Source organism: Hibiscus syriacus, unplaced genomic scaffold, assembly GCF_006381635.1.
Source record: "Hibiscus syriacus cultivar Baekdansim isolate YM2019G1 unplaced genomic scaffold, ASM638163v2 tig00112762_pilon, whole genome shotgun sequence".
Lineage (NCBI taxonomy): Eukaryota > Viridiplantae > Streptophyta > Magnoliopsida > Malvales > Malvaceae > Hibiscus > Hibiscus syriacus.
Window position 1 is genome coordinate 673,159 of NW_024063399.1, and position 21,818 is coordinate 694,976.

General features: G+C 33.3%; 1 protein-coding gene and 2 pseudogenes across 1 annotated transcript; all 3 read right to left on the reverse strand.

Annotated features, from left to right (window-relative positions):
- Positions 1-2,003: 2,003 nt before the first annotated feature.
- Positions 2,004-10,146, reverse strand: LOC120183432 (annotated as a pseudogene).
- A 1,586-nt stretch (positions 10,147-11,732) lies between these two features.
- LOC120183479 (probable NAD(P)H dehydrogenase (quinone) FQR1-like 1) lies at positions 11,733-19,550 on the reverse strand. Its single transcript, XM_039188163.1, has 4 exons — positions 19,513-19,550; positions 12,482-12,575; positions 12,082-12,344; positions 11,733-11,981 (listed from the first exon to the last, which is right to left on the reverse strand). The coding sequence occupies exons 1-4, from the start codon at positions 19,533-19,535 to the stop codon at positions 11,750-11,752; spliced, it is 612 nt and encodes a 203-aa protein (XP_039044094.1). The 5' UTR covers positions 19,536-19,550; the 3' UTR covers positions 11,733-11,749.
- On the reverse strand, positions 18,075-19,270 carry LOC120183483 (annotated as a pseudogene).
- Positions 19,551-21,818: the final 2,268 nt, after the last annotated feature.

Genomic DNA, 21,818 nt, shown 5'->3' on the forward strand with positions numbered 1-21,818 from the left:
ATGCAGTATTTTACACGAATTAAATAGCCGCCGTCGTAAAGAATTTTATTGCATTGTACTTATCACATAAATAAAAGAAGATTATGTAATTTTTTTAATATTATTTACTATAACACCACTGTTTTCTAGCATAATACTTCGTCAGCTGTAACGTGGAATTTCATCAACTTTGTCCCTACATCAATGGAAGCAAACATAAGGCAACAATAACGATACTCTTTTGAGCACTTTCATAGATTCAACTTTAGAAAAAAAAATGGAAATATTTCCTAATTGCACAAGTGGCTGCTTTGTTTTGATTATCAAATTAAGTTAAATAATTATTGTACACAGATGTTTGTTCAAATCAATGATTTTGATGTTTAAGGAAATAAAACTTACTTTTCTTAAATCAGTGGTATTAAAAGTTAATAAAGACATGTGGGGCAAAGGGAATTCTCCTGGACAATTTCTTTCTCCAACATATTCGGTTAAGCTGAATATAATATATAGCGAATATGTAGTATTCAATATTAGAGAATATAATATAAAAGAAATCTCATTGATATTAGAGCAATCATGTAGAACTTTCGATTTCATTAACTTTGTTGCACTTCACTATTGACCATTGGACATGACATATCACAATAATTTATGTCGCGGTATAATTTTTAATAGATTATATTGAAAAATTAAGGTATAAAGTTGTAAAATGTTAAATAATGTAAAATTCGATTGTTAATAAAAATATAAAAGAACTATTTACTCTATATAATAATTTAAAATCTTTAAAAATGATTATCATCCACCGTTCTTTAATCCATCTTGATTATAGGAGAATGTAGGTGTATTCATTGTTCGGTTTTAACTGAATTAACTGATTGAATCAAAATTTAATTCGGTTTATTAATCGATTAATTTGATTAATGATTAAGAAATTCTTTGAAGTTCATTTATTGATTAATTCAATTTTAAAATTGATTAATTAATCAAAATCATTAAATGTTTAATATTATATATATTACATATATATCTTAAGTTAAAACTCTTTAAGAATTAATATCTAACAAGTTTTTAAGCACACTAGACCTATTAAATTTTCAATACCCAATCAAAATTTAACCTATGTGAAGGAAAAAATACCTCTAATAAACTCAAATTAGTCTAACAAAAGATTTCGATTAATTTAGTTAACCGACCGAAGTAATCGAACTTTGTTCAGTTCGATTAAATATTTTTTTTTGAAAAAAATCGGTTAATTAATAGTTAAAAAAAATTAGTTAATGAATTTTAAGTAGTTCGATTCGATTGATTAACATAACTGACCGATTAAACATCCGTGGAGAATAACATGTGATTAGTTCCTCTATCTAATCACAAGATATTAGGCAAGTTTATTAGGTAACGTGAAAGAGAAACAATAATAATAATAATAAATATCATAGAGAACATATTAAGGGGGTTAGCATTTCAAGTATCCAAGGAAGCTTAAGACAGAAGAGTCGCCTGTGGCAAGTGACTAATCACGAATTTCTCATTTTTAATTAAAATAAACTACTTTTAAATTGTTATATTCTTAATAAAAAACTGTTATATTCTTGGTTGATATATTGTCTTGACGCCAGCTTTCTTTTTCTTTTTTATTTGAGTGGTTTTGAATTGATCTGTTGATGGCTATTAATTATGCAAAGACAGGAACGTAAAATAGAATACTGCAAAGGAAAAAGCATTAAAGCATCACTATTCTGTATGTTAATAAAGTATATGATGATGATCAATATATCACCTTTTTCTTATTTGCCTATTCAAAGTGAAACTCAAACATTTGTTATCTTCTTTTACAAGTTTGAAAAGTTCAACAAATTATGAGTTGGTACATTTTACGTCCACTGATTTATTCTTTGAAGAAACGATGCAAGTTTGTGACAACAAATCTATCCCCAATCAAGCTCATATTTTATTCTATGGAAACCGAGATGTCGAGCAAGTAACATGAACATGGTACAAGCAAACGAACACATGTCTATAAAGCTGAAATATAGTAATTTGATAGCTGAAATATCATTAATCTGATCCCTTGAGCTTCTTTGCAAAGCCAGCAAAATACTTCCCCTGGTGGAAAGGCTGAGCAAGCTAGTGTTGCGGAAGACGGCTATCGGATAGAGCAAAATCGCAACTGATAATTTGAAAAAATAAAAATGAAGATAAAAGAGACACAAAATTTACGTGGAAAACCCCTAAAAATTTAGGGTAAAAACCACGGGCAACGGTAGAAGAATTTCACTATGAGAAAATAGGAATTACAATCTCTCTCGATCTACCAAGGAGAAAACAATGATAATTCTCTCTAGATAAAATGGAGAAAACAACTCTTAAGAAACTCTCTAAAATCTCTCTAGTATTGGAAGAAAGCTAGAATGCTTTGGGATGATCTTGAAGCTAAATGAGCTAGGGTATTTATAGTTGAAACTTAAGGACTAATCTTATAAATACCCTAAAGTCTAGGGACTAAAGTTTGTGATTTTATCATTTTTGTTTTCAACAAAAACTGTCGTAATAATTTTGTTTGACAATTACACCATAATTTTTCAACAATTTGGCAGCAAACTTTGAATCAAATTCAGCTGCCCCATGCCGTCCCATTTAATGCTTTGACTTTTCAACAATCTCCCACTTGAAGATTTGATTTGAACAATCATATCTTCACACCATTCTTTCTACCTTGTACCTTCATGTTGCTTACGTTTCTGACAGGCCACAGGAGAATCAACACCACATAAATTTATCAGCGTTGATCACTTTCGTCATGAAATCTGCTACGTTGTCTTTGGTATGGATCTTCTGCATATCTATTGTCCCTTCTTCCACCTTTTCACGAATGAAGTGGTACTGAACTCGTATGTGTTTTGTCCTTGAATGAAATGATGAATTCCTTGCTAGATGCAAGGCGCTTTGACTGTCACAAAACAGAGAGACATACTCTTGATTGTGCCCAAGCTCCTCCAATAGCATCTTCAACCAAATTGTTTCTTTACTGGCTTGTGTAGCTGCTACATATTCTGCTTCTATTGTGGATGTAGCCACAACTGACTGCAATTTTGAAACCCAGCTTACAGCTCCACCAGCAACTTTGAACACATATCCTGTAGTAGATTTGCTTTTATCCAAATCCCCTGCATAGTCAGAATCAACATACCCATTGATAAGTAAGTTTGATCCTCTGTAACATAATGCAACATTTGAGATCCCTTTGATGTATCTCAGGATCCTCTTTACTGTATTCCAATGCTCTTTGCCTGGATTTGCCATGTACCGACTAACCACTCCCACTGCTTGTGCAATGTCTGGTCTTGTGCATATCATAGCGAACATTAAGCTTCCCACTGCTGATGCATACGGTACTCGAGACATCTCCATCCTCTCTTCTTCATTGCTAGGATTCATACTGGAGGATAATTTGAAGTTAATAGGAAGAGGGGTAGAAATTGGCTTACAATCTTGCATGCTAAATCGTGACAAGATTTTCTTCAAGTAATTCTTTTGTGAAAGCCAAATCTTCCTATTACTTCTGTCTCAGTGAATTTGCATCCCGAGAGTCTTGTTTGCTGATCCCAAGTCCTTCATTTCAAATTCCCTAGCCAGTTGTGCCTTCAATTGTTCAATATGATCTTTGTTGGGTCCTGCAACCAACATGTCATCCACATACAACAGCAATATAACAAAATCGTTATCATCAAACCTCTTGAAATAAGCACAAGGGTCTGCATTAAGTCTGTTGTATCCAAGGAACATAATGAAGGAATCAAATCTCTTATACCAACACCTCGGTGCCTTCTTTAGACCGTACATAGATTTGTTCAACCTACAAACCAAGTTCTTCTTTTCTTCTTTTTCAAAACCTTCAGGCTGGAGTATATAAATCTCTTCTTCAAGATTTCCATGAAGAAAAGCTGTTTTAACATCTAGCTGCTCTAGATGTAAGTTTAATGTAGCACACATTGCCAAGACTACTCTAACTGTTGTTAGTCGAACCACAGGAGAAAAAATTTCATTGAAATCAATACCTTCTTTTTGAGCATATCCTTTGACCACCAGTCTTGCACGATACCTCTCCACTTGATCGTCACCATTTCGCGTAATTTTGAAGACCCATTTATTACCAATTGGCTTCCTTCCTTGTGGTAGTGGCACAAGGTCCCATGTATTATTTTTATGAAGGGCTTCAATTTCTTCTTGCATCGCCATCATCCACAGTGAAGCATCTGAGTTGTTTATTGCCTCCCGGTATGTTGATGGCCATCGTCCTCTGTTAAAAGGCAATATGCAATATTACCTTCTATAACATAATCTGAGTGCCAATTGGGACGTCTTCTCACACGATCTGATTGACGAGTTGTTGGAGCTTCAGAACTCTCTGGTTCTTGTTCATCATGTGCTGGTTCTGCTTCAGAAGAATCTCCTTGTTCAAACTCTTTTTCCACATGTATCTGAGTAGTCTTTGACTTTTCAGCGCTTTCATCGTCTTCCTTTCTTTGTAGTTTATCTTCTACAAAGATAACATCTCTACTGATGATCACTTTGCGGGCAGTGGGATCCCACAAGCGATACCCCTTTACTCCATCAACATACCCCAAGAATTTGCATTTCCTGGATTTTGGATCCAACTTTGAAATTTCTTGGGAGTTGTACATCACGTACACTATACTTCCAAATATATGGAGGTTTGAATAATCAGTTGGTTTTCCAGTCCACATCTCCATTGGTGTTCAACTCTATTGCAGTTGATGGAGCTCGATTCACCAAATAACAGGCGGTATTGACTGCTTCTGCCCAGAATGATTTTTCTAGGCCTGCATCCCTTAACATTGCTCTTGTTCTTTCTAACAAGGTTCTGTTCATATGCTCTGCCACTCCATTTTGTTGAGGAGTGTTCGCCACTGTGAACTGTCTTTTGATGCATTCTTTCCTGCAAAAGTCATCAAATTCTTCACTTGTGTATTCTCCTCCATTATCTGTTCTGAAACACTTGATTTTATTTCCAGAATCAAGTTCCACCCGCGCTTTGAAGTTTTTGAAAGTTGAAAACACATCGGACTTCTTCTTAATAGGGTACACACAACATCTCCTGGAGTAGTCATCAATAAATGAGACAAAATATTTTGCTCCGCCTAGGGATGTAACTGGTGCTTTCCATACGTCAGAGTGAACCAGTTCTAGAACACTTTTGCTTCTAGAATTTGATGTGTTGAATTTCAACCGGTGCTGCTTACTTGTTATGCAATGCTCACATAAAGTAAATGATACCTTTGTTAAGCCTGGAAGTAACTTTTGCTCCACAAGGACTTTCATTTCTTGTTCTGACATGTGTCCAAGTTTCTTATGCCATAGCATTGTAGAATCTGAACTACATGAGGCAACAGAGGCTTCTGCTTCTAGCAATGTCTCTCCCTTCAACATGTACAAGTTTGCAGCTATCTTTTCACCTTTCAGCACCACAAGCGCTCCACGGAACACCTTCATGATTCCTTTTCGTGTTTCAATCTTGCTAGTATTATTATCCAACAATCCGTAGGATAATAAATTTTTCTTCAGACCTTTCACGTGCCGCACATCTCGAACAACTTTAATTGTTCCATCATACATCTTCAATTTGATGGTTCCCACGCCAACGATCTCTAAGGCATGCTCATTGCAACTATACACAGATCCTCCTAAGACAGGTTCATAATGATGGAACCATTCTCTTCTTGAGGTCATGTGATATGTTGCTCCCGAATCAATGAGCCATATATCTGCAAATCGTTTTCTTCCTTCCACGGTGGTTGACGCTTCACAGCATAGAGCATCTCCATCATCTGAAGTGTTTGCGGTATTGCCTTGTGGATTGAGTTTTTATTTAGACTCCAATAATCCTTCTTCAAGTGACCATTCTTTCCACAGTTGTAACACTTTAAATTCTTCTTGCTTCTCGACTTCGATCTACCATGTTTGTGACTGCTGCTTTGGCCACGTTCTGTTGATCTCCCTCTCATCGTTGTCATCGTTGTCAACGCTTCTGCTTGTTGCAGATTTACTTGTCTGACTTCCTTGTTCTTACGCCGATTTTCTTTTGTAGAACAGCAGCTGCAACGTCATCGAAGACTAGACTGGTGACATTACTGTTTGTCAAGTTGATGATGAGTTGATCATATGAATCCGGTAGACTTTGAAGTAGAAGTTCAGCACGTTCTTGTTCTCCTATTTTACAGCTTAAGGATGTAAGCTGAGAAAATAAAGTGTTCAGTTATTTAAGTGCTCCGTCAAAGAAGTAAATTCTGGCATACGGAGAGTGTACAATTTTCTCTTAAGGAAAATTTTATTGTGCAACGATGTGGCCTCGTACAGTTTGGTGAGATGATCCCATATCTCCTTAGCTGTCTTCTTCTCCTCGATACTTAACAATACTTCATCTGCTAATGCTAGATGAAAGTTTGCCATAGCATTTCCGTCCATTTCGATCCATTTGTTGTCGTCTGTGAAATCTACTGGCCTTTCGCTGATAGCTGCTAGACAACCGTCTTTCCCAGGATGGCCTTCATCTTCAATTTCCACAATGAGAAATTTCTCCCATTGAACTTTTCAATATCAAATTTCGTTGTCATTGCTTCGTTTACGGATAGCTCTCACTATTTCACTATCGTGAATAGTTCTCTGGAACCTTCAAAGAATGGGTAATAACTTCTTACTTTCTTATGTTGGAGGATCCACCTTTTGGTGGCAACCACAAAGACAATAAGCATATATTACACACTCTAATCTAGCTCGGATACCAATTGTTGCGGAAGACGGTTATCGGATAGAGCAAAATCGCAACTGATAATTTGAGAAAATAAAAATGAAGATAAAAGAGACACAAAATTTACGTGGAAAACCCCTAAAAATTTAGGGTAAAAACCACGGGCAACGGTAAAAGAATTTCACTATGAGAAAATAGGAATTACAACCTCTCTCGATCTACTAAGGAGAAAACAATGATAATTCTCTCTAGATAAAAAGGAGAAAACAACTCTCAAGAAACTCTCTAAAATCTCTCTAGTATTAGAAGAAAGCTAGAATGATTTGGGATGATCTTGAAGCTAAATGAGCTAAGGTATTTATAGTTGAAACTTAAGAACTAATCTTATAAATACCCTAAAATCTAGGGACTAAAGTTTGTAATTTTATCATTTTTGTTTTCAACAAAAACTGCCGTAATAATTTTGTTTGACAATTGCATCATAATTTTTCAACAATTTGGCAGCAAACTTTGAATCAAATTCAGCCGCCCCATTTAATGCTTTGACTTTTCAACAGCTAGAGCTCAGTTGGCGGTCTCGAGCCATCCCCGACCAAAGTTCCGGCACCGTAAGGGCTTCCACCCGTCACTTTCTCCATCTCGAACATACGGCACCAAAGGTATATCCAATGGGAACATAAACCATACCATGGTGGTGAACTAGTTGAGTGATTGCAGTTAGGCTGCCCAAGAAAAAACAGATGTTCCCGATTAGAAATGTTTCAAAAGTTACTAAATTTGATACTTTTCAAATAGTAAAAAATGGTGCAAATTTACTCGCGCATTAGTCTCTTGTCCACTTCCTAAGGCGCTAGTTAGGGGTGAGCAAAACTCTATTCGATTCGACTCGAAAAATTAATTTTTTTTTCAATTTCGAGTTATTTGAGTTATTCGAGTCGAGTCGATTTGAACTTTTGAATTTTCAAGTTACTCGAAAAATAAAAAAATTTGACTAAGTATTTTGACAGTTTTACAATTTAGTCCATGATTTCATTATTTCTTCAATTCCTCCTTCACTTTAAGTCCATTTTATCAAATTTGAACCACGTGCTCCTACACCATAGTAGAATACATGTGCACTTTCAATTCCTCTTTTTGATAATTTTTTTTTTTATTTTTCAATTTAGTCCTTCAATTTTTTATAATCTCTTTCTTTCTTCAATTCTTCATTTATCTTAAGTCCCTTTTTTTATACCAAATTTGAGTCACATGCTCCTAAATCATAGTATAATACATGTGTACTTTTACAACTTTTTTATTTTTCAATTTAGTCCTTCAATTTTTCATAATCTCCTTATTCATTCAATTTTTCATTTATTTTAAGTTCTTTTTTTACCAAATTTAAACCACATGCTCATATATTATAATAGAATACCTATGTAACTTCAATTGTTATTTTTGTTTACTAAAGATGTACTCTCTTTTTTATTTAGTCCCTTAACTTTGCATTTTACTCAATTTGGTCCTTTGACTACAATTGTTTGCAAATTCTTTCTTCTCATCAATTCCTTGACTCATTTATACTCTCATCAATATTTTACCCTCAAAAAAATTTCTTTAAAATATAACTCAAAATACTTTCTTTGAAATATAATATTATGAATATATTTTATAATTTTAGATTGTATTTGATATATTAAATAACATTATAATGTGAAAGAATATATATATATATATGTTATGGTTAGATACAATCAAAAAAATTAGAACAAATCATTGTCATAATACTATAAATAATTATAATAAAATTAGTATAGAAACTTAAATAACTCGACTCAAATTTTTTAAACTCAACTCGATTATAAAAATTTTCAAGTTAAGTTCGAGTTATAAAATACGACTCGTCAACTCGAATAACTCAAATTTTTTTAACTCGACTCGACTCGATCCGATTGAATGCTCACCCCTAACGCTAGTGCTGTAGAAAAGCCCGGCTGGTTTGCCGGCAAGAGCTTGTGTTCTCCATAGACCACCGGTTGAGTCCAAGAAGGCTTTGAATTGGGCAGACATCATACCGAATCTAGTCGGAAAGCCGAAAAGCACACCATTGGCCTTGGTGGTGCATACATTTTTCCGAGAACTTCTTCTGGTAGTGTCTCCCGTACCTATCATGGTGCCCAATTGCCAATATTAGGCTCAAGTTCAACAATTGTGCAAGATAGACCAAATAAAAAATTGGTTTAATTACGAAAATGACTTGAATTTCGAAATAAAGTTCTATAGTAGAGATAATCAAACCTGCAAAATTTTGGCTTCTACTCCCTCAACGGAGTCGGCTCCTTCTTAATCTCTTGGGCAAGCTTCTCAACATGTCCATGCAAGGAATAACTGCAACAATAGCCCATTAGTAAACTTTTGGTTAACAATGCAACAGTTTTCCATATGACAGAGAAGAGAAAGTATAAACTAAATCTTTATATGTAGAAAAGATTCAGGCATATAATATCGATTATCGAAAATTTTAATTATTCAATCTAGAGATGGGATTGTTTCAAAGTCATAGCTCACCGTTTGTACAATGTAAAATATGAAGATCTTACCAAGTCACAGTCGTCCTTGTGGAGAAATTTAAAAATTATCAAACTATATATTCTTTTTTGTGTTTTTTTGTGGCTGCTATACTTGTAGCATTAAAATAATCCATTAGAGAGATGTTTTCACATGGTGTGCTTTTGTTTGAAATTCTTAATGTTGTCTCTTTGTCTGCAATCTAGAATTGGCATCAATGGCCTTCCACTTGAGAGCTGCCAAGTGCTAAAACGCCAATTAAGTACTACAACAATCGTTTTACGTCTAATTTGGTCACTTATGTTGCTCCATTCGCCAGCTTCTGGTGGCTTCTCCGATGAACTGAAACCGTCATATGAAAGTCCGATGGCCTGACACCTACCACCATTAGTAACCTATCTCACCAAATCAAACATCCAAGCTTATCAAAATACCGATGACATCTTTTCTCAAATTAGATTCGGATAAATTCAATTTCACTTTTACACTAAACAATCCCACCAACATTAAATGATAAAGCTCCATCAAATTCCAATTCTAGAAATGTTGTTTTCACGGGGAATAATACCTCATGTAAGGGTGTTGGTATTGATACAATTAAAATTAATATATTTGATAATGTTAATTAGGGAATTCAGGAAAAATCTAGTTTTCTCTCATTGGTGTGACACTCATCTCTACTCATTTTCGTCTTTATTGATCGGCGGCGGCACCAATTTTAATGTTAGTTGCCGATCGCTGATATTATTTATTGTAATTTTCTTCTCTATATCATATCTTTATTTTCTTTTGTTTTTTAATTTTCAATAAGTTTGCATATGTTGCACGTTTTCATCTACCTTCATGTCACGTTTTCTTATGTTTTTTGGTATGTTTTTCAGTTCTTTGACTTTTTTGTAAGGGTTGATTTGATATCGTTACGACTGATCAAGATGACACTTATATGATATTTTGTTGATCTTTCCTACTTTGGACCCTCGAATTGGATTTGGATACCCGATTTACGTTCGTGGTTAGCTTTTCACGTCGTTCGAGTTTTATTTGTAGTTTTTCGGTGGTCTTTCAATAGCTTGATCCCCTTTTGTGGTTCGTTTACCGATACGATCAGAGTTTGTATCTATCTTTATTCGAGTTTCTTGGTTAGATTTAATCTTTCCTCATATTATCATTATGTGATCTTAAGTTTCTAGTTTTGTTTCAATGATTATAAGAAATTTTCCTAATTATGTGTTTAATTTACGATTGTGATGGTAAATCTTTATTATAATTTGAGATATTTTCTATTTTAAATAAAATTAGTTACTTCTATAAAAAAAATTAATATATTTGATGGAATTCTTCATACATTTTTTTTATCAGATACATTCCACAGTTATAAAGAATCTATTTTCATTTAATATGTTTCATTAAAAAGCGTGCAAATACCCACAATGAAGTTGGAGTTATATGAATTTTAAAGACCCTTTTGATATGATGAAAGGGAAAGGAAAATTTGTTAAGTTTTATGTTATACATGATTCCATAATTTTAGACGATGCAGTCGGTGATTTACATCCTTTTTCATACGTTGAAAAATGATTTTGTGTTGAACACAATATTAGCGAAATGCAAATCAATGGACATAATGGATTTAAAAATTAGAAATAAATTTTGCTTCATAAACATAAGAGATTTGAAGAGGAAAAAAAAAGGAGAATTCAATTCAACACAATGATAAATAACATCAATAAAAAGTTGTTTCTTTATAGCATTATACCATTGGGGATGGTCATAGAAAAATGTTAGACCTTTGCAAAGATTTAACAAGGCTAATGTGATATAGATGACTAAAACTAAAAATATCACTCATGATCAACATTATATTGTAGTGTGATATTGTTCACGGCGATACAATTATGAGAAAATTTGATATTTATGATAATTTTATCGAGGTGAATACTAAGTAATTTAGTACATTCAAGCTTGAACATTACTTGAACTTGATTTACATTCGTTGTTGATTAATACCTTTTAAAGTATTTTGTGGAAGAGATAAAGAATATGTTCTCGAGTTGGAAAATTTAATTTTTTATCGAGATTGAGATTTTATTCTCTTATCTTGCACTTCTAATATTTGTGTAAAACTGGAGCTTCTGTGATTCAAATTTTATTTTGATACGGTTATTGTATTAATTTTTAATTAAAATTGATATAGCAATGTTGATAATAAAAACTTGAAGCTTAAAAAGTTTTAGAAACTATGATATGTTGTAAAATTACATAACAATCGAGATAACAAATCCGCTTCTTTACTGTTAAAGAAACAATGTGGGTGTGTGACAACAAATCCATCCCCAATCAAGCATCTAATTTATTCTATGGAGACTCTCGAACAAGTAAAATGAAAACGGTAAAAATAACACATGTTTATAAAGCTGGAAATATAATAATCTGATAAGTGAGATATCATCAAGCTGATCCCTTGAGCTTCTTTGCAAAGCCGGCAAAATACTTCCCTTGGTGGAAAGCCTGTGCAAGCTCGAGCTCAGTTGGCTGTCTCGAGCCATCCCCGGCCAAAGTTCCGGCACCGTAAGGGCTTCCACCCTTCACTTGCTCCATCTCGAACATACCGGCCCCAAAGGTATATCCAATGGGCACAAAAACCATACCATGGTGAACAAGTTGAGTGATTGCAGTTAGGCTGCCCAAGAAAAAAAAAACATGTTCCCAATTAGAAATGATTCAAAAGTCACTAATTTTGGATACTTTTCAAATAGTCAAAATGGTGCAAATTTACTCACGCGGTAGTCTCTTGTCCACTTCCTTGGGCGCTAGTGCTGTAGAAAAGCCCGGCTGGTTTGCCGGCAAGGGCTTGTGTTCTCCATAGACCACCGGTTGAGTCCAAGAAGGCTTTAAACTGGGCAGGCATCATACCGAATCTAGTCGGAAAGCCGAAAAGTACACCATCGGCCTCGGCGAGCTCGTCCGGTGTAATGATGGGGGCATCGGTCTTCGGTGGTGCATGCATTTTTCCGAGAACTTCCTCTGGTAGTGTTTCCCGTACCTGTCATGGTGCCAAATTGTCAATATTAAGTTCAACAATTATATAAGATGGTCCAAATAAAAAATTTGATTTAATTACGATAATGACTCCAATTCGAATGATCCAAATCCGAAATGAAATAGTGGAGATAATCGAACCTGCCAAATTTTGGCTTCTACTCCCTCAACAGAGTCGGCTCCTTTCTTGATCTCTTGGGCAAGCTTCTCAACATGTCCATACAAGGAATAGTATCTGCAAAAACAGCCATTTTAGTAAACTTTTGGGGGACAACGCAACAGTTTTACATATAACAGAGAAGAGAAAATATAAGCTAAATCATCAATGCAAACAAATTAAAGATCTCAATAGCTAAAAAAACAATCCCCCGACCCAAATCTGATGATTCATTATGGAACAAAAAAAAAAAATAAACTTGATGATTTTAATGGCTAAATGCAAGAAGGGGAAAAAAAGACCAGAAACATAGCAACAGATATAGATTCCAGTTTGGATTCAAAGCAGATCAAACCCAAAGAAACAAGACTTGAATCCTTACACAATGTAAACTTTGGCAACCATCTTGTCTCTTGGATAGCTCTGTTGTTAATAGGAATGTTGTGTTCTAAGCAGATGAGTAGAGAACAGGGGAAGGAAGCCCTTGTATTTATAGTGACGTTTTACGAAAAGATTCTTTTGTCAAGCACTCTTTTTAGAAAAATTAAGGGGAAATTAATTTAAATAATATTATAAATCATGAAGATGTAAATTAAAATATTAAATAGTTTATAAACAACATGTCAATTTTATTTCCTAACAATTTAGATAATTGTATATGAACATAATAACTATTTTATTAGAGTTGATGCATCATATTCAAATTTAATGTATAGATTTTAGAATTGTTACGAATAAAAATTATGATCATAGATAAAAAAAAATACATCTATTTATATAAAAAATATTATGCACACCTGAATATTATTTATGCACACCTGTAAATTGTTGTTGCCATCTATTCAATTTTTCAAAAATATTTCCATTCATGTTCCATTCTCAAAATTTCCGGATCCACCACTAAATAAAATACGAAGATCATACCAAATCACAGTATCGGTACTCTTTGCCCTAATACGTGAGTGTTGTTCTCGTGATGGTTCCAGCCGGCTGATCATCTTCTACATACATTATATTCCTTTTTGGCTGCTAAATTTATAGCATTAAATTAATCTATAAACGATAGGTTTTCACATGGTGTTGTTTTGTTTGAAATTCTTAATGTTATCTCTTTGCTGCGATCTAGATCCATGTATCTAGAATTAGTACCAATTGCCTTTCACTTGAGATACATTCCAAATTTGTCCAAATTTGTAAGAAAAAAATTTGATTTCATCGAATACTATTGATTCAAAAGTTTATAAGAACTCCAATGAAGGTGCAGTAACGAGAATTTTAAAGGCTCTTTCATTATTATGAACGGATAACCAAAACTTATCAAATTTAATGTTTGCATAATTTAATTATTTTAAGCGATGCAATTGTTGGGGCAAAGGCTAAAAAAGATTTCGTAATGAAAAATTGGAAAAAAAAATCTATGAACATAAAAGATTTAAGAAGAATAAAAGAGTTGAAGAATAATAACAAGGATAAAATTGTTTTTTTTTTCATAGTGTTATACTATAGGGATAGATATACAAAAAAAAATAAACCTTTCAAAAACACAATGAGACTAATGGAAGCGGTCTTAACCAATGAAGAGAACATGTACTAAAGGAATTCGCAAGAAAGACTAGAGGATTTTTTTTTCTCAAAGAGTTGAAGAATCAACCTTTGAAAAATCTCAGATACAAAGACTGCAAAACAAGCGTGGGAGATTTTACGAAAATCTCTTTAAGGTGCTGAAAAAGCAAAAAAAAAAATGTATTTTTACAATCGCTTAAAGCTTAATTTAAAATGTTAACAATGAAATACATGAAGTGTTGATGATAATGCTAGCCGTGTAAAAGCGGTGTAAAGAAATGACAATAAAGGGTGAATCACTTGATTAAGACAGAGTGATGGAAAAGATTTTACGGTCGTTGACGCTAAAATTTGACTACGTGGCCATGACAATAGAAGAATCAAAAGATTTATCTCAGATATCAACTGATGAGCTTGTGGGCTCACTCCAAGCCCGCGAGCAGAATGAAGCAAAATGAGATTCTGAAAGTTTGGAGCAAGCTCTACAAAGTAAGCTGAATATCCATGTAGTGAAGCTACAAGCAGCTACACATAAAGCTGAGAAATCGTGGTGGTTATCATGGAAACTATAGAGGCAGACGAGGAACACGTGGACGTGGTGGTTAATCATATGCCACTAATCAAACGAGTGAAAACTACAAGATATCAAGTGTGGACGAGGATTTTGAGGCCGAGGCAGGTATCAACAAGGAAATAAATCTCAGATACAATGTTATAATTACAACAAGTATGGTCATTTTAGTTATGAGTGAGATCAGCTCCTAAGCAAGAAGAAAGAAAAAAAAGTAGTAGTAGCTAAAGAAGAAAATGTCGAAAAATCTCATGTATTCCTTACTTACAAAGGAAATGAAGAATTCAAGAAAAATATTTGGTATCTTGACAATTGTGCCAGCAACCATATGTGTGGTCGAAAGGAATTGTTCGTAAAGTCAAAGGAAAAGGCGAAGTCATGATTACACAAAAGAACGGTGAAAAGAAATACATCTCTTATGTGTATTATGTGGCATATTTGGAAAGCAATATCATCAGCCTTGATCAACTCTTGGAAAAAGGATATGAAATTCAGATGAGGAATCGCTCCCTTGCAATAAAAATAAGATGGAAAATTAATTGTCCAAGTTGATATGACTCGAAATCGTTTATTTACCATCGATATTGAGACAGGACAAGTTGAGTGCTGAAGACGATAATTAAAAATGATTCGTAGTTGTGGCATCTAAGATATGGACATCTTGGATTTTCATGTCTGAAGTTGTTATTGAAGACAAATATGGTAAAAAGACTGTCAGAAATCAATCCTTCAAATCAACTATGTGAGGCTTGCATCAAAGGGAAGCAACATAGACAAAGCTTTGTAGTTGGCAGATTTTGGCGAGCACAAAGGTCATTAGAGATAGTACACACAAATATAGTTGGTCCTTTTAACATACCATTACTTGTAGGAAATAGGTACTTCTTAACTTTTATTGATGATTTAGTCGAAAAAGTTGGGTTTATCTTGAAAGAAAAGTCCAAAGCACTGGAGAATTGAAAGAATTTAAAGCAATGTCATAAAAGCAAAGGGCCAATATTTGAAGATACTTATATCAGATAAAGGATGTGAGTATACATCAGATTTATTTGAAGACTTCTACAAAGAGCATGACATCATCCACTAGTTGACAGTTAGATACACACCTCAACAAAATGAAGTCACAGAAAGAAAGAATCAAACAATCTTTGACATGATGAGGAGCATGATAAAAGTAAGCCTTACCTATAAATTTTTGGGTCGAAGTTGTTTGTTGTGCAGTTTATTTGTTGAACAGATGTCCAACAAAAAATGTGAAGTATAGACACCAAATAAAACATGGAATTGTCAGAAATTGGGAGTTGGACACCTCAAAATTTTTGGGTGTATTGCATATGCACATGTTCATGAACAGACCAAAAAAAAGCTTGATGAAAGAGGAGAGAAATGTATTTTCATCGGCTATGATGAAAGAAACAAAGTTTAAGACTTCTATAATCCTCTTACTAAGAAGTTAATAATTTCAAGAGATGTCGAGTTGATGTAGCATAATACTGGAAATAGAGCAAAGAATAAAATGAAGGTTGAAAGACTATTTTTAATGGAAATTGAAAGAATTTAAAGCAATGTCATAAAAGCAAAGGGCCAATATTTGAAGATACTTATATCAATAAAGGATGTGAGTATACATCAGATTTATTTGAAGACTTCTACAAGAGCATGACATCATCCACTAGTTGACAGTTAGATACACACATCAACAAAATGAAGTCACAGAAAGAAAGAATCAAACAATCTTGGCATGATGAGGAGCATGATAAAAGGTAAGCACTTACCTATAAATTTTGGGTCGAAGTTGTTTGTTGTGCAGTTTATTTGTTGAACAGATGTCCAACAAAAAATGTGAAGTATATGACACCAAATAAAACATGGAATTGTCAAATTGGGAGTTGGACACCTCAAAATTTTTGGGTGTATTGCATATGCACATGTTCATGAACAGACCAAAAAAAAGCTTGATGAAGAGGAGAAATGTATTTTCATTGGCTATGATGAAAGAAACAAAGTTTACAGACTTCTATAATCCTCTTACTAAGATTAAGAATTGGAAACAATATGTGCCAAGTGGAAATGAAATTGATTTGGCAGCAAGATGGCCAAAAAATTGTGGGGATAAAACAATGGAAAAGTTAAACATGACAGCAACATAAAAGTGGCAGTATCTAGAAGCTTGCTTAGGCGGTTTATACACTTATTATATGTGTTTTGTAGCTAGTGTAATAAATGTACGAGTGAGAGAAAAAAATCGAGAGATTGGGTGAGAAGCTTGGCAAAGCTTTTATTAATAGTGTTTGTAAACTAGTTGAAGTGAAGTTAGTGTATATGTTCTACTCGTATTTTAGTTTGTATCAATAATATCGTACGAGTTATATAATTTATTGAGTGCCAATCAGCACTTCCAACAATTATTGATATAATTGTGCATAAAATCGGTATTATAATCATTTTATTCATTCATTGTACTTATACTCATTTTATCTATATGAAAAGACTAAATTATTATATGGAGGAACAATCTTTTTCAGAATAACATTTGTATGTTCGTTTAAAAACATTCCTTTTAAGGGGTAATAAAAGTATTACCAACAGTAGATTTTTTGGTGTTTCATAGGAATAACATCTTCCTTTATTCTTAGGTATTTAATAATTTTGCCGGTTTAGACGAAAACTCTTGAAATAAAGATTTATTGCAAATATAACATTTCCTTTGTTCTTTAACCTTGTGTTAAATATCTATTTTAACTATATTTTTTTCCTCTTTCAATTGGTGATATAGATTCATTTCGGGAAAAAAAATAGTTCTCTTTCAATTCTCTCCTAGTAAGTTTTCAGTTTCATTTTTATTTTGTTTGTGGAAAAATTTTGATTCTTCTCCCCACCATTTGATTTCTTATTTAGGTATCTTTTAAAAACTATTTTTATTTCTTTCTTTTCATAACTCCATGGATACTCTGAAGATTTTGAGCTACAGGGAGTGTGAAGCTTTCTAATTCTATGGTTTCAAATACATTGAAAATGAGATGCTTTTATTTTATTTTTCTCTCGTTAAAAAATTGAGTATATAAGGACTAGAATAATAAAACTAGGGTACTTAAGTGGGATTTTGATACGTAGGTAGATGAGTTCGTTGTGTTTTTTCTTTTCTGATTTTGTTGTGAGCCTTGCAGAGTACTTATGGGTGTCTCCTACGGGGTTCTGTTGATTTTACTATGTGTTTAGGTGGTTTGATTTTGAATTCATTTGTTGTATAGAATTTGGTATAGTGGAGTCCTTTTGTTTACTGGTTTTATAGGATTTATAAATTGGTCGTAGTTATTGTTTTGACAATACAAGATGTATTCATCTAAAAAGATAATGGAACTAAAAATGATGATGGATAGAAGACCGAATGAAATGACAAGGAGATAATAAATTCACGGATTTACTCTTGAAGAAACAATGTGGTGACAACAAATCCATTCCCAATCAAACATGTAATTTATTCTATGGAGATCGAGATCTCAAACAAGTAAAGATGAAAATGGTAAAAACAAACAAACACGTGTTTATAAAGTTGAATACAGTAATTTGATAACTGAAATATCATCAAGATGATCCCTTGAGCTTCTTTGCAAAGCCGGCAAAATACTTCCCTTGGTGGAAAGCCTGTGCAAGCTCGAGCTCAGTTGGCTGTCTCGAGCCATCCCCGGCCAAAGTTCCGGCGCCGTAAGGGCTTCCACCCTTCACTTGCTCCATCTCGAACATACCGGCCCCAAAGGTATATCCGATGGGCACAAAGACCATACCGTGGTGAACAAGTTGAGTGATTGCAGTTAGGCTGCCCAAGAAAAAAAAAACATGTTCCCAATTAGAAATGATTCAAAAGTCACTAAATTTGATAATTTTTGTATAGTCAAAATGGTGCAAATTTACTCACGCAGTAGTCTCCTGTCCACTTCCTTGGGCGCTAGTGCTGTAGAAAAGCCCAGCTGGTTTGCCGGCAAGGGCTTGTGTTCTCCATAGACCACCGGTTGAGTCCAGGAAGGCCTTGAACTGGGCAGGCATCATACCGAATCTAGTTGGAAAGCCGAAAAGCACACCATCGGCCTCGGCCAGCTCTTCCGGCGTAATGATGGGGGCATCGGTTTTGGTGGTGCATGCATTTTTCTAGAACTTCCTCAGGTAATGTTTCCCGTACCTGTCGGGGTGCCCAATTGCCAACATTAGGTCAACGGTTATATAAGATGGTCCACATTATACTTGTAATTGTAAGATTTCCAACAAAATATCATTTTTAACTAGATCTATTTCTAACCTAAAAATGACTCGAATTTAAAACAATAAAATCGGAGAAAACCGAAAACATAGTGAAAATGACCGGACCTGCCAAATTTTGGCTTCTACTCCCTCAACAGAGTCGGCTCCTTTCTTAATCTCTGGGCCAACTTCTCAATATGTCCATACAAGGAATAGTAACTGTAACATGAGAGGGACAAAAAATATCAAATGCAAAGTACATGGACTAATACCAAAATTTGACCTAATCTTTTTCTATTTCTGTGTTGTTCATTCTACGGCTGGTTGCTAGTTTCGTTGTCATCAACAAAACAAAATCATACATAGCTGAATCACCATTAACAGAGAAGATAAACCAAACCATCAATGCAAACAAATTACAGAACATAACAGCTAAAAAAACAATCCCCAGAACCCAAATCAGATGATTCATTAGGGAACAAAAAAACAAGAAAAAAAACTCGATGATTTTAATGGCTAAATAAAGCAGAGAAAAAAATGCAAGAAAAAAAAAACAGAGCATGACCAGAAACATAGCAATAGATACAGATTCCAGTTTGGATTCAAAGTAGATCAAAACCAACGAAACAGTAATTGAATTCTTACACAATGTAGACTTTGGCAACCATTTTGTCTCTTGGATAGCTCTGTTTTCTTTGGGTTAATGGGAATGTTATGTTTTAAGCAGATGTGTAGAGAACAGGGGAAGGAAGCCCCCGTATTTATAGTGAAATTTTACGAAAAGACATTTCGGCATTTTATTTTGTCAATTACTCATTTTGGAAGAATTCAGGGGAAATGGATTATATAATATTATAAATCATAAAGATTAATATAATTATTAACATTAGTTTATGCTAATAACAAGGAATTCTACTATTCTATAAACAAAATATCAACAAAAACAAAAATTTGCCCTCTCATTTTGGTTTTATCTTAAATAATATAGGTCAACCCGCATCACACATCTAATTTTAATGGGTGAATTTTCCTTGAGTCTCCAACGAAAATTTTCTGAAAACATAAGAACTCGAACTCGAGACATACTTAAACGATATCAAACTATTACTATTTGAACCAATCCAGTTAAGAACAAGATATCAATTTATTTCCTAACAATTTAGAGTCATTCTATATGGACATAATAACCATTTTATTAGAGTTGAAGCATATTTAGATTTTAGGATTGTCAGAGATAAAGAAATATGATCATACATAAAAAGAATATATCTATTTATATGAAAATAATTTGATCACATATAAAAAATATATATCTATGAAAAATAATTTAAACAAAAACATCATAAATAGATAAGAGTAATTCGAATAAATGGATGATAAAAGTACATCAAAATCTTAGAATTCTAATTATATATATTGTGCGGACACATAAAATTAGTTTAATTAAATATTAGTGGGAGGACGTTGCATCTATCAGAGATCTTATTTTTCTTTAAATTTATTTCTTCGTTAAATTTAATTATACTATCATCTTTTTAACCGGATTAAATAGAATTCAAATCACAGTCAATATTATCAAACTTATATAATATACAAAATAAAATATACATTTGATTCTAGAAATAATAGTCAATTGCTTGAAATTTTAACTTGTTAAACTTGAATCGAATAATGGGAGAATGACTAAAATATTAATATTTTAACTTTAATCCCATAACCTAACTTATATATAATATACAAAATATAAAATATACATTTATAGGACATTATTTATAGCTGATAAATTATAATCGGTTCATTTAAAAGTCATAGCTCCCATTGTAGAATTTAAAATATGAAGATGTTACCAAGTCATGGTCATCTTAAAGGAGAAGTTTCCAATTTAAAATTATCACTCAACTATTTATGGGAATGACAGGGTCAGTATTCTTTGCCTTAGTACGTGAGTTGTGTTGTCATGATGTTCCAGCCTGGCAGATCATGCTCTAGATCAGTAGATTGCGGGAACCTTCAAGTTAAAGGTACATAAGGGGCCAAATTAGAAACGAAACAATTGTTGAAGGATTTAGTTAGTGTTTCAGCAACCCTCAAGTCAAAGGCCATTAAATTCTAGATACCTCTAGATCAGTTGTAGATTACAGCCAAATAAACATTAAGAATTTCAACAACAACAACAACAACAACAAAAGGCCACATACCATGTGAAAACCTTTAGCTGACAGATTAACCTTTAGCTGACTTTGACTTGAGGGTTGCTGAAACACTAACTAAATCCTTCAACAATTGTTTCGTTTCTAATTTGGCCCCTTATGTACCTTTAACTTGAAGGTTCCCGCAATCTACTGATCTAGAGGTATCTACATAAATACATATTACTTTTTTTATTAATCTAGGGTGTTTAGATGTTATATTTGATAATATTTGTTTTGAAGATTTAATCATTTGAATGAACGCTTAAATACCTTACAATCTTTGATGCTCGAACTTGAAACCTCTAAGAAACAATTATTCTTATAACCACTGAAATGCTTTAATTCGTACATTTTATAATATTAATTAATTAACAAAAAATTGTATTTAACTATAGAACTAAGTTATCTAAGATTCTACTGTAACATATAGATATTAAGATCCAAAAATCTTGTGAGAAAGATCTTTATTAATAAATCATAAAATATCGAGAAAATCAACACACATATATAATTAGATATTTTTGAATATTTAGTATAAATATTCAAATACAAATCTTATTCTATCTATTTTCATTTTCTCTCCTTTATCACCGTAAACTATCTTATTTTTAAGTGTTGGAGTGCCCCCAAAGTAGAAATTTTGGAACCCATAAATTAACAAATAATAAAATGTTGGTGAATTGTTTTTCTAACGTTCATTAAGTCAAATAAACGAGTATGAACGAAATTTTATATTCCTTTAATAAAAGAAAGAACATG

Excerpts from the sequence above, each read along its gene's own strand:
- LOC120183479 (XM_039188163.1), bottom strand. The coding sequence starts at position 19,535 with ATGGTTGCCAAAGTCTACATTGT. Across the intron at positions 12,576-19,512 it reads GTTGCCAAAGTCTACATTGT|ATACTATTCCTTGTATGGAC; the intron begins GTAAGAATTCAA and ends CTGTTTTTGCAG. Across the intron at positions 12,345-12,481 it reads TAGAAGCCAAAATTTGGCAG|GTACGGGAAACACTACCAGA; the intron begins GTTCGATTATCT and ends GCACCATGACAG.